Here is a 15637-nt window from a genome sequence, read left to right on the forward strand (position 1 = left end):
TTTGCAAAGATTTCTAAAAACCTATTTTCGCTTTGTCATTATGGGGTATTGTGTGTAGATTGCAGAGGATTTTTATTTATTTAATCCATTTTAGAATAAGGCTGTAACGTAACAAAATGTGGAAAAAGTCAAAGGGCCTGAATAATTCCGAAAGCACTGTATGTATGTATGTATGTATGTATGTATGTATGTATGTATGTATGTATGTATGTATGTATGTATGTATGTATGTATGTACAGTGAGGGAAAAAAGTATTTGATCCCCTGCTGATTTTGTACGTTTGCCCACTGACAAAGACATGATCAGTCTATAATTTTAATGGTAGGTTTATTTGAACAGTGAGAGACAGAATAACAACAACAAAATCCAGAAAAACAAATGTCAAAAATGTTATAAATTGATTTGCATTTTAATGAGGGAAATAAGTATTTGACCCCCTCTCAATGAGAAATATTTCTGGCTCCCAGGTGTCTTTTATACAGGTAACGAACTGAGATTAGGAGCACACTCAAAGGGATTGCTCCTAATCTCAGCTTGTTACCTGTATAAAATACACCTGTCCACAGAAGCAATCAATCAATCAGATTCCAAACTCTCCACCATGGCCAAGACCAAAGAGCTCTCCAAGGATGTCAGCGACAAGATTGTAGACCTACACAAGGCTGGAATGGGCTACAAGACCATCGCCAAGCAGCTTGGTGAGAAGGTCACAACAGTTGGTGCGATTATTCGCAAATGGAAGAAACACAAAATAACTGTCAATCACCCTCGGCCTGGGGCTCCATGCAAGATCTCACCTCGTGGAGTTGCAATGATCATGAGAACAGTGAGGAATCAGCCCAGAACTACACGGGAGGATCTTGTCAATGATCTCAAGGCAGCTGGAACCATAGTCACCAAGAAAACAATTGGTAACACACTACGCCGTGAAGGACTGAAATCCTGCAGCGCCCACAAGGTCCCCCTGCTCAAGAAAGCACATATACAGGGCCGTCTGAAGTTTGCCAATGAACATCTAAATGATTCAGAGGAGAACTGGGTGAAAGTGTTGTGGTCAGATGAGACCAAAATCGAGCTCTTTGGCATCAACTCAACTCGCCGTGTTTGGAGAAGGAGGAATGCTGCCTATGACCCCAAGAACACCATCCCCACCGTCAAACATGGAGGTGGAAACATTATGCTTTGGGGGTGTTTTTCTGCTAAGGCAACAGGACAACTTCACTGCATCAAAGGGACGATGGACGGGGCCATGTACCATCAAATCTTGGGTGAGAACCTCCTTCCCTCAGCTAGGGCATTGAAAATGGGTCGTGGATGGGTATTCCAGCATGACAATGACCGAAAACACACGGCCAAGGCAACAAAGGAGTGTCTCAAGAAGAAACACATTAAGGTCCTGGAGTGGCCTAGCCAGTCTCCAGACCTTAATCCCATAGAAAATCTGTGGAGGGAGCTGAAGGTTCGAGTTGCCAAACGTCAGCCTTGAAACGTTAATGACTTGGAGAAGATCTGCAAAGAGGAGTGGGACAAAATCCCTCCTGAGATGTGTGCAAACCTGGTGGCCAACTACAAGAAACATCTGACCTCTGTGATTGCCAACAAGGGTTTTGCCACCAAGTACTAAGTCATGTTTTGCAGAGGGGTCAAATACATATTTCCCTCATTAAAATGCAAATCAATTCATAACATTTTTGACATGCGTTTTTCTGGATTTTGTTGTTGTTATTCTGTCTCTCACTGTTCAAATAAACCTACCATTAAAATTATAGACTGATCATGTCTTTGTCAGTGGGCAAACGTACAAAATCAGCAGGGGATCAAATACGTGTGTGTGCGTCAAGGCTTAGAGCACCCTCTTCTGGCGAAAGAAAAGACAATGAGTATGGGCAACAGAGAGAAAGAAAAGGGGATAGAGAGAATGGGGTGGAGATAAGAGATAAAGATGGATAGATGGAGAGACAGAGAACGAAAGACAGAGAGAGATGGAGGGGGGTGTACAGTACATACAGTTCACATCAAAGGCGTTGAAGATCTGTCTGGTCTTCTGGTACTGGTCATCTGATGACAACTTCCTCTCCATGAGAGACACAAACATCTCTATACACACCCCTAGAGAGAGATAGAGGGGGGGGGGGGGCAAACATATCACCTCACAATAGCAAACATATCACCTCACAAATGCACGCACACACACATACAGGCACACACATGCCAGGCAGAGTGTCTGGCAGTGAATGAAAGGAAGCGTGCTGTGTGGGGGCTTCTTCAGCACAAGTCTCTCTCAGGGCTTCAAATGAAGGTGGAGAAAAAGAGCCCGAGCTGGGGAGATGAGAGCGTAGCGAGAGAGAGAGCGTAGAGAGAGTAGAGAGAGAGAAAGAAAGATGGAGAGAGAGAGAACTGGAAAGAGCAGTGCCAAGCTTTCACAGGGAGGGAAGAATGGAGGTGTGTTTGGAGTAGGGAGGGTGTGTTTATTTAATCTAATTCTGTCAGCCGCACGGTGGCCCCTACCAAAGATCTGTGACTATGACTCACCACATGGCAAGCGTTCCCGGCAACCGCGCCTAGCTAATTGAGATGAGTACTTCACGCACGCACGCACCCTGGTCTCCCACAGACCAACTTCTTGACCATTAGACCAAGAGGGAATTATTTTGTGCTGAGGGGGACACTGATTTTGAAGTTGCAGGCAGGGCTACCTCATCACAAGACCATGAGCCTGACTCATGTCCGCTTCACTTAGAACACACAGTAGTTACTGGTTAGGGGTGAGAGAGAGAGAGAGGGGGAGGTGGAGGATAACATTTCCTATAGGGATAGATATTTTTAATTGACAATTTCAAACAATACAACCACTCAGAGGATGACACGAAAGTTTGAAAACGTATTTCCATTGTGTTCCTCTTAAATAAATGGCTACACAGTAGACCTAGCCTACTAGGCATACTTGGGTTACACATATAACACATAACAAAACAAAGCATAGGACGACATTGTCATAGGCTAGAGCAGGACTCCCTTAGTAGATAAGCGATCTCAGGCATTAGATGGCGCTCTTAGCTCGCAAAGGGTAATAGCTCGAAAGTAGTCGGGTAAGACAATGGCATCATCAGCAGAAAATGACGGTTAGTAATGGTAAACATAGAACATTTAAGTTTACCGTAAAAACAAAAACAGTTAAAAGTTAAGATTGTTGGCCGCTCATAAACCTTTAGCTAAACAGTTTCTTAGCTAGCTAGGTCAATAGATGTAGCTTGTTAGCTGTAAACTGCAAATTGCGATTTAAAAACAGAGCTAACGTTAACATTCTAAAGCTAACTGCTGTTTATCCAGTTAGCCTGTGTTACTAGCTAGCTAGCTAGCTAGCTAGCCAGCCAGTTTCCCATTGCATAGTGCTAGTAGCCTATAGTTGATCGGTTCCACTATGTGCCTTCTTTTCGTGTGGTAGCACACGAGCATGCAACCTAAGATCAGTGCAGGCGGAATCGACTCGCTATGGTAGTAGACAATGGTAGAAGGTCTCTTACCAAAGGCCTCTGTGTAACCCCTATGAGGGGCTGTGCTGAAATGAGCCAGTTACAGAGAGACACAGTCTAGCCAAGCCCACACCCACACTGCCTGGCCCCATTCACTCTTAGCCAGCCACACACATATTCTCGATCTCTCTCTCTCTAGTTAGCCACCCACTCTGTCTCTTCCCACCATCACCACCAATTTACTAAATCACACCACATCCAGAAGAGCAGTTAAATTCACTGCTCTCCCTCTCTCTCTCTATTCCTCTCTTATCCCGCATTCTCTCTCCCAGACACATTTAATGGATGGTGAAATATGTAATTGCATCAACCATGCTACTAACACAATTCTCTCTCTCTTCCCTCCCTCTTTCCCTTCACCCCCCTCTCCCTCAATCCCCTCCCTCTCTCTCTCTCTTACTGGGCAATGTACAGATTAAAAATGTTGCTCCTGGCTTTAAAAACAAAAGAGTCGAATTACTTCCTAATCTTTAACCGTTTAACATCTTCCTTCAATAGCCTCGTATCTGTCTAGCCAGCCACGTTCTTCTCATCTCCCCTCTCTCTTTCCCCCTCTCCTGTCTGCCTGTCAAGAAGCCCCCAGTTAAAGCGTTGGCCGCTTGTCGTCACACTAACAATTACACCGCACCGCAAGCCTTTTGTGAGGCATTCTTTTAATTACTGGAAATGTGTAAAACGATTACACCCAGTCTAAATCAAGCGTCCCCTCTTGTTTTATCTCGTTTCTTTCCATTTCACCAGGATGGATTGGAACGATACACTGACTAGGTTGCTTTGTTTGGTTTTGTCTTCCACCGCCCCATTTTAAATGGAGATTGCGGCTAAATGCTGCACGGTGGATGTTTTGCTGTGAGTGGATGTGTGTGTGTGCTTACACATCAGCATGGGTCCCCCTACTTCGCGTCTCAGTTGGAGGGCTGCCTGTCGTGGCCATAAGTGGTGCTGTGATGAACAGCGTATGAAACTGTAATGACGTCTAAACTGCGGGCGCGCTATAAATTAATCTAAAAAAGTCATTGAGGCTGTCAGAGGATAGCTGCAGGCAGGCACCCGTGTATGTGTGTGTGTGTGTGAGTGAGAGAGGTTGAGCAACTCATCTCAAATTAAATACAGTCTGCGATGGCTGTTCAGAGGCTATGTCCTGTGGCTATATCTTCCACTTGTTCATTAAAACACACACACATATATTGGAGTGCTCCCATTCAGCACGACTGGATGTGGGAAGATTGACTCACCATCATATTTACATAAATCGACACATCAAGAATATACAGTATGAGCTAAAAGTGCGGATGGTGTACATGTTTTCTCATTTCTGAGTGCTCGTTCGACACAGACAGACAGACGCAGTAATATGTACTAATTCTGTCACAACAGCATTGTTGACTTACCTGGTGAATATTTTGCCTGGGCTTGATCCATTAACATGTTGGTTTCAGACTGCAACATAAAAGCACAAGGAAATGAAAGACTGGCTTGATGGATGACTGAGGAAATGTAATATATTTGAATTTGAGTGATAGAAAAATTATTAATAGATCACATTTGATATTTATCAATGTCGTTTTTGTGAGGTGATTATTATGCAAATTAGCTAGGTCACAAAGAAAGGTTTGAGAATACTTTTAAGATCAAACTAAGTACAACGGCACCATCATGTGGAATGAAATGATCATTGCTTCACTGTTCCTCAAATTCAACAAGGCTGGATACAACCACAAAACTGTAGGTCTCGTCCATTGCGTGACACGAGGCAACTCATTGTCTTCGCGCGATGGACCAGCGCTAGCACTACTGTACATTGGGTCTATACAGTAGGAAAGTAGTACTTCCTGTTGTCTCGTTTTGTAGGCTAAGAATGGGCTTAAAATTTGCATTGTCAAATTCATGAAAACGCAGTCATAAGATATATGTTTCCGAGTGAATTAACTTACCATACGCCGGTTTTCAACATATTTGATGGACAAGAAGCACGAAGCCAAAAAGTTACCACTGTTCATTAGAATTACACACATGAACTACAACTCCCACCAGCTGTCTCACTTTCAATACATTGACGGTCTACAAAAAAAAGTTTCATTTTTATTTTCTAAAAGTACTGGCTGGCAATGTTAAGTAAAAATCTAATATAAAACACACCAAACGGCCTCTAACTAACGGGTTCTTACCGTCCTATGAGTTCTAGCTAGCCACATACTTATGTTGTTGTTCATATCTTATTTAAAAACTGGCTGACTTGCTATCTAAAATGAGAATGTGTTAACAAGTTGGTTAAAGTCTATACAATATAAAACCACATACGATGAGGGAAAAAAGTATTTGATCCCCTGCTGATTTTGTAAGTTTGCTCACTGACAAAGAAATGATCAGTCTATAATTTTAATGGTAGGTTTATTTGAACAGTGAGAGACAGAATAACAAAGAAATCCAGAAAAACGCATATCAAAAATGTTATAAATTGATTTGCATTTTAATGAGGGAAATAAGTATTTGACCCCCTCTCAATCAGAAAGATTTCTGGCTCCCAGGTGTCTTTTATACAGGTAACGAGCTGAGATTAGGAGCACACTCTTAAAGGGAGTGCTACTAATCTCAGCTTGTTACCTGTATAAAAGACACCTGTCCTCAGAAGCAATCAATCAATCAGATTCCAAACTCTCCACCATGGCCAAGACCAAAGAGCTCTCCAAGGATGTCAGGGACAAGATTGTAGACCTACACAAGGCTGGAATGGGCTACAAGACCATCGCCAAGCAGCTAGGTGAGAAGGTGACAACAGTTGGTGCGATTATTCGCAAATGGAAGAAACACAAATTAACTGTCAATCACCCTCGGCCTGGGGCTCCATGCAAGATCTCACCTCGTGGAGTTGCAATGATCATGAGAACGGTGAGGAATCAGCCCAGAACTACACGGGAGGATCTTGTCAATGATCTCAAGGCAGCTGGGACCATAGTCACCAAGAAAACAATTGGTAACACACTACGCCGTGAAGGACTGAAATCCTCCAGCGCCCGCAAGGTCCCCCTGCTCAAGAAAGCACATATACAGGCAGATCTGAAGTTTGCCAATGAACATCTGAATGATTCAGAGGAGAACTGGGTGAAAGTGTTGTGGTCAGATGAGACCAAAAATCGAGCTCTTTGGCATCAACTCAACTCGCCGTGTTTGGAGGAGGAGGAATGCTGCCTATGACCCCAAGAACACATTATGCTTTAAGTTGTTTTTCTGCTAATAATAATAATAATAATAATAATAATAAGCCATTTAGCAGACGCTTTTATCCAAAGCGACTTACAGTCATGTGTGCATACATTTTTACGTATGGGTGGTCCCGGGGATCGAACCCACTACCCTGGCGTTACAAGCACCATGCTCTACCAATTGAGCTACAAGAGGACCACCCATACGTTTGGTTTGACGCAGACCCGGTGGCGAGCGCAAGACTGTCTATCCTTTTGAGTTTTGATGTTTACCTGATAAAATCATACTAGGATATGTCAGGTATCCTGTAAGAGCTTTTGTTCCGAACCCACTACGGTGTTTCAGGTGCCAAGCTTATGGTCATGTTGCACCAGTATGTAGGAGAAAGATTCTGAGGATTGAGAAGTGTGCTGGAGGGCATGGGACAAAGGAGTGTGTAGTTTCTGTGGTAAAAGTGTGTTTTAATTGTGGGGGTGACCATGTTGCTGGGGATCAGAAATGTCCTGTGCGAGTGACAGCTTGAGGTTACCAGGGTTAGAGCAGTGCAGAAAGTGTCATATTCTGAGGCAGTGAGGAAAGCAGAGGATGGTGGGCAAAGGGTGAGAGAGCCTGAGAGGATCCCTGTGAGTAGTAGGCCAGTACAGAGTGACTAGAACAGTTTGTCCTTTAGTAAGGTTGGCTTCTTGGCAGTTTATTGCTATGGTCATTAATTGTACCGCACAGATGGAAAGGAAATCCCAGAAGATTGGTCTGGTAGTAGCAGCAGCAGAGAAGTTTAGGGGTGTCAGAGATTTTAGTGCAGAAGAACAATAGGGGGTTTGAGAGAAGGGGTTCCAGACTCCCAGGCCGACGGCCTGGTGTAGGATCTGTTGGGGCCAAAGTAGTGGGTAGAAGTGGTGAGTTTGTTGGGGATAGTGGTGTATATCTAGGGTTAGATGGTGGTGCAATTTCTTTTTTTCCATTTGTGAACAAAATGTGCACACTTTCAGTTTCTTTGCCAGCTCATAGAAGTGGTAGAATATGAAAATAGACTACTTCAAAATGGAGATGGCCTCAATGGACCTCCCATGCTCTCAGATGCCATAATGGAACAGATACAATGATGCGATGTCTATCTAAGTCTATGATACCACCTAGTTTCTACTACCTTTGATGGTTTATATCCAAACAGCATGACCACCGCCATTTTTAGGTCTTCTCTGTTCAGGTAGCCTTTCTTGTCCGTATCACATAGCTCGTAAACCTTTGGAGAGAGAGGGGGATGGGGTGTAATCAATGTGTATATATACCAATGATTTATATACACTGAGTGTACAAAACATTAGGAACACCTTCCTAATATTGAGTTGCACCCCCTTTTGCCCTCAATTCATCGGGGCATGGACTAAAAGGTGTCGAAAGCGTTCCAATGGGATAATGGCACATATTGACTCCAATGCTTCCCACAGTTGTGTCAAGTTGGCTGGATGTCCTTGGGTGGTTGACCTTTCTTGACACACACGGGAAACTGTTGAGAGTGAAAAACCCAGCAGCATTGCAGTTCTTGACACACTCAAACCGGTGCGGCTGGCACCTACTACCATATCCCGTTCAAAAGGCACTTCAATCTTTTGTCTTGCCCATTCACCCTCTGAATGGCACACATACAAAATCCATGTCTCAATTGCCTCAAGGCTTAAAAATATTTCTTTAACCTGTCTCCTCCCCTTCCTTTATACTGACTGAAGTGGATTTAACAGGTGACATCAATAAAGGATCATAGCTTTCACCTGGTCAGTCTATGTCATGGAAAGAACAGGTGATCCAAATGTTTTGTACACTTACATTTACATTGACATTTTAGTCATTTAGCAGACACTTTTATCCAGAGCGACTTACAGTTAGTGAGTGCATACATTTTTCATACTGGCCCCCCGTGGGAATCGAATCCACAACCCTGGCGTTGCAAGCACCATGCTCTACCAACTGAGCTACACAGGGCCGACATCATATACCCATCATTGGGTGTAATCCAAAGTCTGCCCTTACGAAAAAAGACTGCAGGCAGAGTGCAGTATAACTGCAGTATGCTGAAAATACTGCGTCCAAAATAAGTTTTTTTTTTTCTGCAGAAATGTTACAGTGTAACTGCAGTTACATGTAATGATGATTAATTCTGCAATTACTGCGTCCAAAATACCATAGTCGATAGCATTTACTGCCGCTTCAAAACTGCAATCTTTTTCTGTAAGGGTGGCGGCAGTAGGTTACAGTACTGTTGGCCTAATAATGGACTAAAGGAGCCTAACATTGCTCAATATAGTCCAAGGACCTTAAATGTTCTGTTTAAAGACGAATTGGCTCTGGAAGCCAAAACAGCCAAATACTCCATCTAAACGTGAATCGATTCTCAACTGCGATACCGTTCTAGAAACATAAATCCCTCTACCCTCATATCAAATCAAAATTATTTCACAAATGCAAAAAATACACACTTACTGTACACCGTTTTAACCGGTTTTAAACACAGTAACAACCAATGTTCCGTCTAAAAAAAAAGTAGGCACTGAGCAAATGTCAGGTCTGCTGAGTGCAAACTTGAACGTTGTGAAAATTCAGTGCAACTTCTGGCACGTGTTTTCTGTGAACACTGAGGCTGTACCCACTTTAAGTTACAGATATAACAGTGGCCAAGTAGGCTACTGTGGCTTTTTGATCATAATGTAGGCCTACCAGAGTGGCCTACCATAAAAAACTATGGAGAAAATGCATCCCATAACATTTTAATATGGAAATAGCTGTTCTATCATTCAGCCTACAGTAGCAGCCAATGTGTGGTGTTCAATGTAGGCCTACATTCCATGAGACTTTTGAAAGAAATATGCAGGGCTTGACATTAACCTGTTTATCCACTTGTCATTCAGACAAGGATGTGACTGAAAATGCGCTGTTCGATGCAAGAAACCACTTAACTTTATTTAGTAAATTATTCATCCCATACCATTATAACAGAGAATCAGACAAATTATGCTACCCTCTGCCTACTTAGCTTATTCAAGCCTGTCTCAAAATACAACATTCCCCCTTTAAGACAGAAAAAAGGCTCTAAACCTGACTTGGTTTTCAAAGATGGCTAGAAATGCACATGTTTTGTGCTCTTGTAGGAAGCAACCACTCCCCCATTGCTGACTAAAAATAGGCTATAACTGGGCTAATAACTCACTTACTAGCAAAGAATATGAACAAAATGAGTACACTTGGCTACATGCAGCTCTCACTTTGATCTCAAAACAAGCGCATATACTCGCAACCACTCATGCTGTAAACACAATCCAGTTCAAAGTGAATGGCACAGATCCATATATGGCAATGGTCTATTTGCATATAGGGATACTGCAGCTCTGATTGGTTATGCCGCACCGGTCTGTAGAGTATGTGCCTGAGTTGTGCCTGTCAATGCAATAGAATCCTACTCCGGTGTGTTCCGCCTACAAGAAAATCTTTCATAGTTTTGCATACTTAAATCTTGCATAGTTCGTTTTGGTTTCGGTATGTTGCATTGAAAGTGGCTAATATTGGCAATTCCCACAGTAGAGGGAAACGCTGATAGTGTTAACTAAAAGGGGAAAACTAGAAAGTTGAGTGAAGTTCAATCTCGTGCTTCTCTGCGTGGGCTGATATTTCTTCTGCGCGGCAGTCCCGTGGAGCTGCGCAGCTTAGAGGGAACATTGGTTGCAACTGACAGTATTTTTCAGAGACAACACGTTTTGTTGTGTCCGTCTGACCTCTTCCGTTTACACACAGGTGTTTGGAGATGCAGATAGCTAATTAGCACAGGTAGTCCACTCTGTCTTCCGTCTGTTTTCCGTAAAACAAGCGCTGTAACATATGGCTTTGCGGGAACCCTAACCCTATAAAGATGTGTAGTAATTAAACTTTATTATTATTATTTCTTCACGCTGATATGAAAAACACGTTCCTTATGTTTCCAAAACCGTACCGGAAGAGATGCGTGTTAAATTGTCTAATTATTATTTTTGTACTTTTGACCTTTTTCTCCTCAATTTCGTGATATTCAATTGGTAGTTACAGTCTTGTCCCATCGCTCCAACTCACATATGGACTCGGGAGAGGCGAAGGTAGGCCATGCGTCCTCCGAAACACGACCCTGCCAAGCCACACTGCTTCTTGACACACTGCTCGCTTAACCCGGAAGCCAGCCACACCAATGTGTCGGAGGAAACACCGTACAACTGGCGACCGAAGTCAGCGTGAACCCGGGTCTGTAGTGACGCCTCAAGCACTGCAATGCAGTGCCTTAGACCGCTGCGCCACTCGGGAGGCTCTGAGTGATGTTCTTTCGATTACCGGGGTCATTTCATGTTTATCTGAGCTGATGCTGTGCAAACAGGCAGAAATTCATCCGGTATGAGGTAGCATTGCGATAAAGCCACTCTCAATACACTGGAAGTTTATAGAAATACGGCTTTTAGATCGTGAAAGCGTCTATCATACATGTCAGATTTAAATAGTGGCCGATGTCATAACGCGGGAGGTTGTCTTCTCTCGAATGAGCCATTGATCATATTTTTGCGATATTCCTACCTCGAGAAATGTGTAATTTAACAGAGGATCCACCACATTTCTCCTATTTCAAATCAAATCAAATGTTATTTGTCACGTGTCGAATACAACAGGTGTAGACCTTAGTGAAATGCTAACTTACAAGCCCTTAACCAACAATGCAGTTAAGAAAAATAAGTATTGGAAAGCACTTACTAAAATAAACTGAAGAAAAAAACATACATACACACATATATATATATAATAAATAAAATTAAGGGCAACAATAAAATAACATTAAAAAAGGCTATATACAGGGGGTACCGATACAGAGTCGATGTGCGCGGGCACAGGTTAGTCAAGGTCATTGATGTAATATGTACATGTACACTACCGGTCAAAACTTTTAGAACACCAACTCATTCAAGGGTTTTTCTTTATTTTTACTATTTCCTACATTGTAGAATAATAGTGAAGCCATCAAACTATGAAATAACAAATATGGAATCATGTAGTAACACAAAGAAAAAAGTGTTAAACAAATCAAAATATATTTTATATTTGAGATTCTTCAAATAGCCACCCTTTGCCTTGATGAAAGCTTTGTACACGCTTGGCATTCTCTCAACCAGCTTCACCTGGAATGCTTTTCCAACAGTCTTGAAGGAGTTCCCACATATGCTGAGCACTTGTTAGCTGCTTTTCCTTCATTCATGCCGTCCGACTCATCCCAAACCATCTTAATTTGGTTGAGGTCGGTGGATTGTGGAGGCCAGGTCATCTGATGCAGCACTCCATCGCTCTCCTTCTTGGTAAAATAGCCCTTACATAGCCTGGAGGTGTGTTGGGTCATTGTCCAATTGAAAAACAAATGATAGTCCCACTAAGCCCAAACCAGATGGGATGGCGTATCGCTGCAGAATGCTGTGGTAGCCATGCTGGTTAAGTGTGCCTTGAATTCTAAATAAATCACAGACAGTGTCACCAGCAAAGCACCCCCACACCATAACACCTCCTCCTCCATGCTTTACGGTGGGAAATACACATGCAGAGATCATCCGTTCACCCACACTGTGTCTCACAAAGACACGGCGGTTGGAACCAAAAATATCAAATTTGGACTCCAGACCAAAGGACACATTTCCACCGGTCTAATGTCCATTGCTCGTGTTTCTTGGCTCAAGCAAGTCTCTTCTTCTTATTGGTGTCCTTTAGTAGTGGTTTCTTTGCAGCAATTCGACCATGAAGGCCTGATTCACACAGTCTCCTCTGAACAGTTCATGTTGAGATGTGTCTGTTACTTGAACTCCGTGAAGCATTTACAGTGGGGGAAAAAAGTATTTAGTCAGCCACCAATTGTGCAAGTTCTCCCACTTAAAAAGATGAGAGAGGCCTGTAATTTTCATCATAGGTACACGTCAACTATGACAGACAAATTGAGAAAAAAAAATCCAGAAAATCACATTGTAGGATTTTTTAATGAATTTATTTGCAAATTATGGTGGAAAATAAGTATTTGGTCACCTACAAACAAGCAAGATTTCTGGCTCTCACAGACCTGTAACAACTTCTTTAAGAGGCTCCTCTGTCATCCACTCGTTACCTGTATTAATGGCACCTGTTTGAACTTGTTATCAGTATAAAAGACACCTGTCCACAACCTCAAACAGTCACACTCCAAACTCCACTATGGCCAAGACCAAAGAGCTGTCAAAGGACACCAGAAACAAAATTGTAGACCTGCACCAGGCTGGGAAGACTGAATCTGCAATAGGTAAGCAGCTTGGTTTGAAGAAATCAACTGTGGGAGCAATTATTAGGAAATGGAAGACATACAAGACCACTGATAATCTCCCTCGATCTGGGGCTCCACGCAAGATCTCACCCCGTGGGGTCAAAATGATCACAAGAACGGTGAGCAAAAATCCCAGAACCACACGGGGGGACCTAGTGAATGACCTGCAGAGAGCTGGGACCAAAGTAACAAAGCCTACCATCAGTAACACACTACGCCGCCAGGGACTCAAATCCTGCAGTGCCAGACGTGTCCCCCTGCTTAAGCCAGTACATGTCCAAGCCGGTCTGAAGTTTGCTAGAGTGCATTTGGATGATCCAGAAGAGGATTGGGAGAATGTCATATGGTCAGATGAAACCAAAATAGAACTTTTTGGTAAAAACTCAACTTGTCGTCTTTGGAGGACAAAGAATGCTGAGTTGCATCCAAAGAACACCATACCTACTGTGAAGCATGGGGGTGGAAACATCATGCTTTGGGGCTGTTTTTCTGCAAAGGGACCAGGACGACTGATCCGTGTAAAGGAAAGAATGAATGGGGCCATGTATCGTGAGATTTTGAGTGAAAACCTCCTTCCATCAGCAAGGGCATTGAAGATGAAACGTGGCTGGGTCTTTCAGCATGACAATAATCCCAAACACACTGCCCAGGCAACGAAGGAGTGGCTTCGTAAAAGGTGAAATAAAAATATATAATCAAAATGACTACCGACCCGTAGCACTCACGTCTGTAGCCATGAAGTGCTTTGAAAGGCTGGTCATGGCTCACATCAACACCATTATCCCAGAAAACCTAGACCCACACCAATTTGCATACCGCCCCAACAGATCCACAGATGATGCAATCTCTATTGCACTCCACACTGCCGCCTTTCCCATTCCAATCAATGGAATGGTATTAAATACATCAAACATGGTTTCCTGGTGTATGATGCCATTCGCTCCGTTCTGTCCATTATTATGAGCCGTTCTCCCCTCAGCAGCCTCCACTGGTGTCCACATACTTTTGTATATATAGTGTATTGATAAGTCACCTTGTCCTAGAAAGATTTACACGGTTAACAAAACGTCACGCCAGGGTAAGCCTACACGAAACACAGCCCTTATTGTAAGGGTTTCTAAAATCCCCTATGGGAAAAATGAATGGTGGAAAAACGATTTGAACCATTTCCCTGTTTGACCACTAGGGTTTTATGACTCATACTGTGGTCCTCTATCCACCTCATTTTCGAATGTTGCTATGGGCACAGCCAAACGGAAGTGATGGATTTAACTTCCGCTTTACTTCCCTACTGCAGCGCGCCGGTGGCAAACTTGCCAGAGTAAATTAATTGAAAGAGTCAATTTATAGTATAAAAGTCAAGTAAACATCTCCCAGTAGCCTGCTGCTCCTAGTTAACACAAAAACAAGTTTCCAGGGAGCTGGGGGTCAAAGGTAAAAATAAACACCATTTAAGTTTCTCTGTCACCTAGACCAGGTTTTCCCAAACTCGGTCCTGGGGCCCCCCCTGGGTGCACGTTTTGGTTTTTGCCCCTGCACTGCACAGCAGATTTAAATAATCAAAGCTTGATGATGAGTTTGTTATTTGAATCAGCTGTGTAGTGTTAGTGTTAAAACCAAAACGTGCACCCAGCTGGGCCCAGGACCGAGCTTGGGAAACTCTGACGCAGACACCATAGCAGCCAGACATACTGTAAATAAGGCAAGAGAAGAGACAAAAGAAAAAACACAAAAGACTGAAAACAGGCCTCGGTTTAGCTACAATCGACTCAAACTCCAACCCCTCTTCACAGTTATAAACTTAAGTGAAGTCTCGCCGCCGCGGTCAGTGTCAGATAGCGCTGACTCTCTAACTAATGCAAAAGATTAGCCGTGTAGCATTGCTCACCTGTGAACTGAACTCAGTCTCTGCTTGCTTTGGCATCCCGGACACACTGGTCTCTGAACATGAATGATACTAGTGTAGACGGCAATTATAGGATGTGCTTTTACAGAGCGAGACATGGTAATGATACGATACATTGGGTAAACTTCGGTACCCTAAACAGTACTCCCACACAAGGGCCGGCCAAATACGGGGCCATTCTGCCCCTGGTATCAGATATAGGCGCTAAAAATCAGTTAGCTACAGTCAGTACTCTATGAACGGTTAAATTACCGTTAGCTAGCTACAGTTAGTTCTTACCGTTTCAAACTTCTTCTTGTCGATGTCGGTGATTTCTCTCTGTTTTCTGCCAAAATGTGTTAGAGAATACATTTCCATGTTGGTACATTGCACAGACGACAAGTAAAGTTTTGTAAGTTTCCGTGGAGACCGTATGAGATTCACCGTTGGTTACCTGTTCTTCTTCTTCTTTGGCATCATGGCGTTCGCACATTTTGTTTGTTCATGCCGCCATCTACTGTGAGGTAGTGTGTTGTCAATCACGTTACATTTTGGTTACCTGTTTGATACAGTGGTGGAAAAAGTCACCCAGTAAAATATTACTTGAGTATAAGTCTAAAAGTATTTGGTTTTAAATATACTTAAGTATCAAAAGTAAATGTAATTGATAAAATATA

The 15637-nt window shown here is 42.9% G+C and overlaps 1 protein-coding gene across 4 annotated transcripts in view; it reads right to left on the reverse strand.

The window, feature by feature from the left end:
• efcab11 (EF-hand calcium binding domain 11) overlaps positions 1–15409 on the reverse strand; it is an 84505-nt gene extending 69096 nt beyond the window's left edge. For 2 of the 4 annotated variants that reach the window (XR_005995275.1, XM_041847063.1), the window contains exons 1-4: positions 15261–15409; positions 7886–7981; positions 4926–4974; positions 2009–2110 (exon numbers count right to left, since the gene is read on the reverse strand). Coding sequence is in view for 3 of the 4 variants with exons in the window: in XM_041847063.1 (XP_041702997.1) it covers positions 2009–2110; positions 4926–4974; positions 7886–7981; positions 15261–15338 (325 nt within the window). In the remaining variant the exon portion in view is untranslated. The remainder of the gene's footprint in view (positions 1–2008; positions 2111–4925; positions 4975–7885; positions 7982–15260) is intronic. The other 2 variants (XM_041847064.1, XM_041847065.1) reach the window with 2 other exon arrangements.
• Positions 15410–15637: the final 228 nt, after the last annotated feature.

Source organism: Coregonus clupeaformis, chromosome 25 (genome assembly GCF_020615455.1).
Source record: "Coregonus clupeaformis isolate EN_2021a chromosome 25, ASM2061545v1, whole genome shotgun sequence".
Classification (NCBI taxonomy): Eukaryota; Metazoa; Chordata; class Actinopteri; order Salmoniformes; family Salmonidae; genus Coregonus; species Coregonus clupeaformis.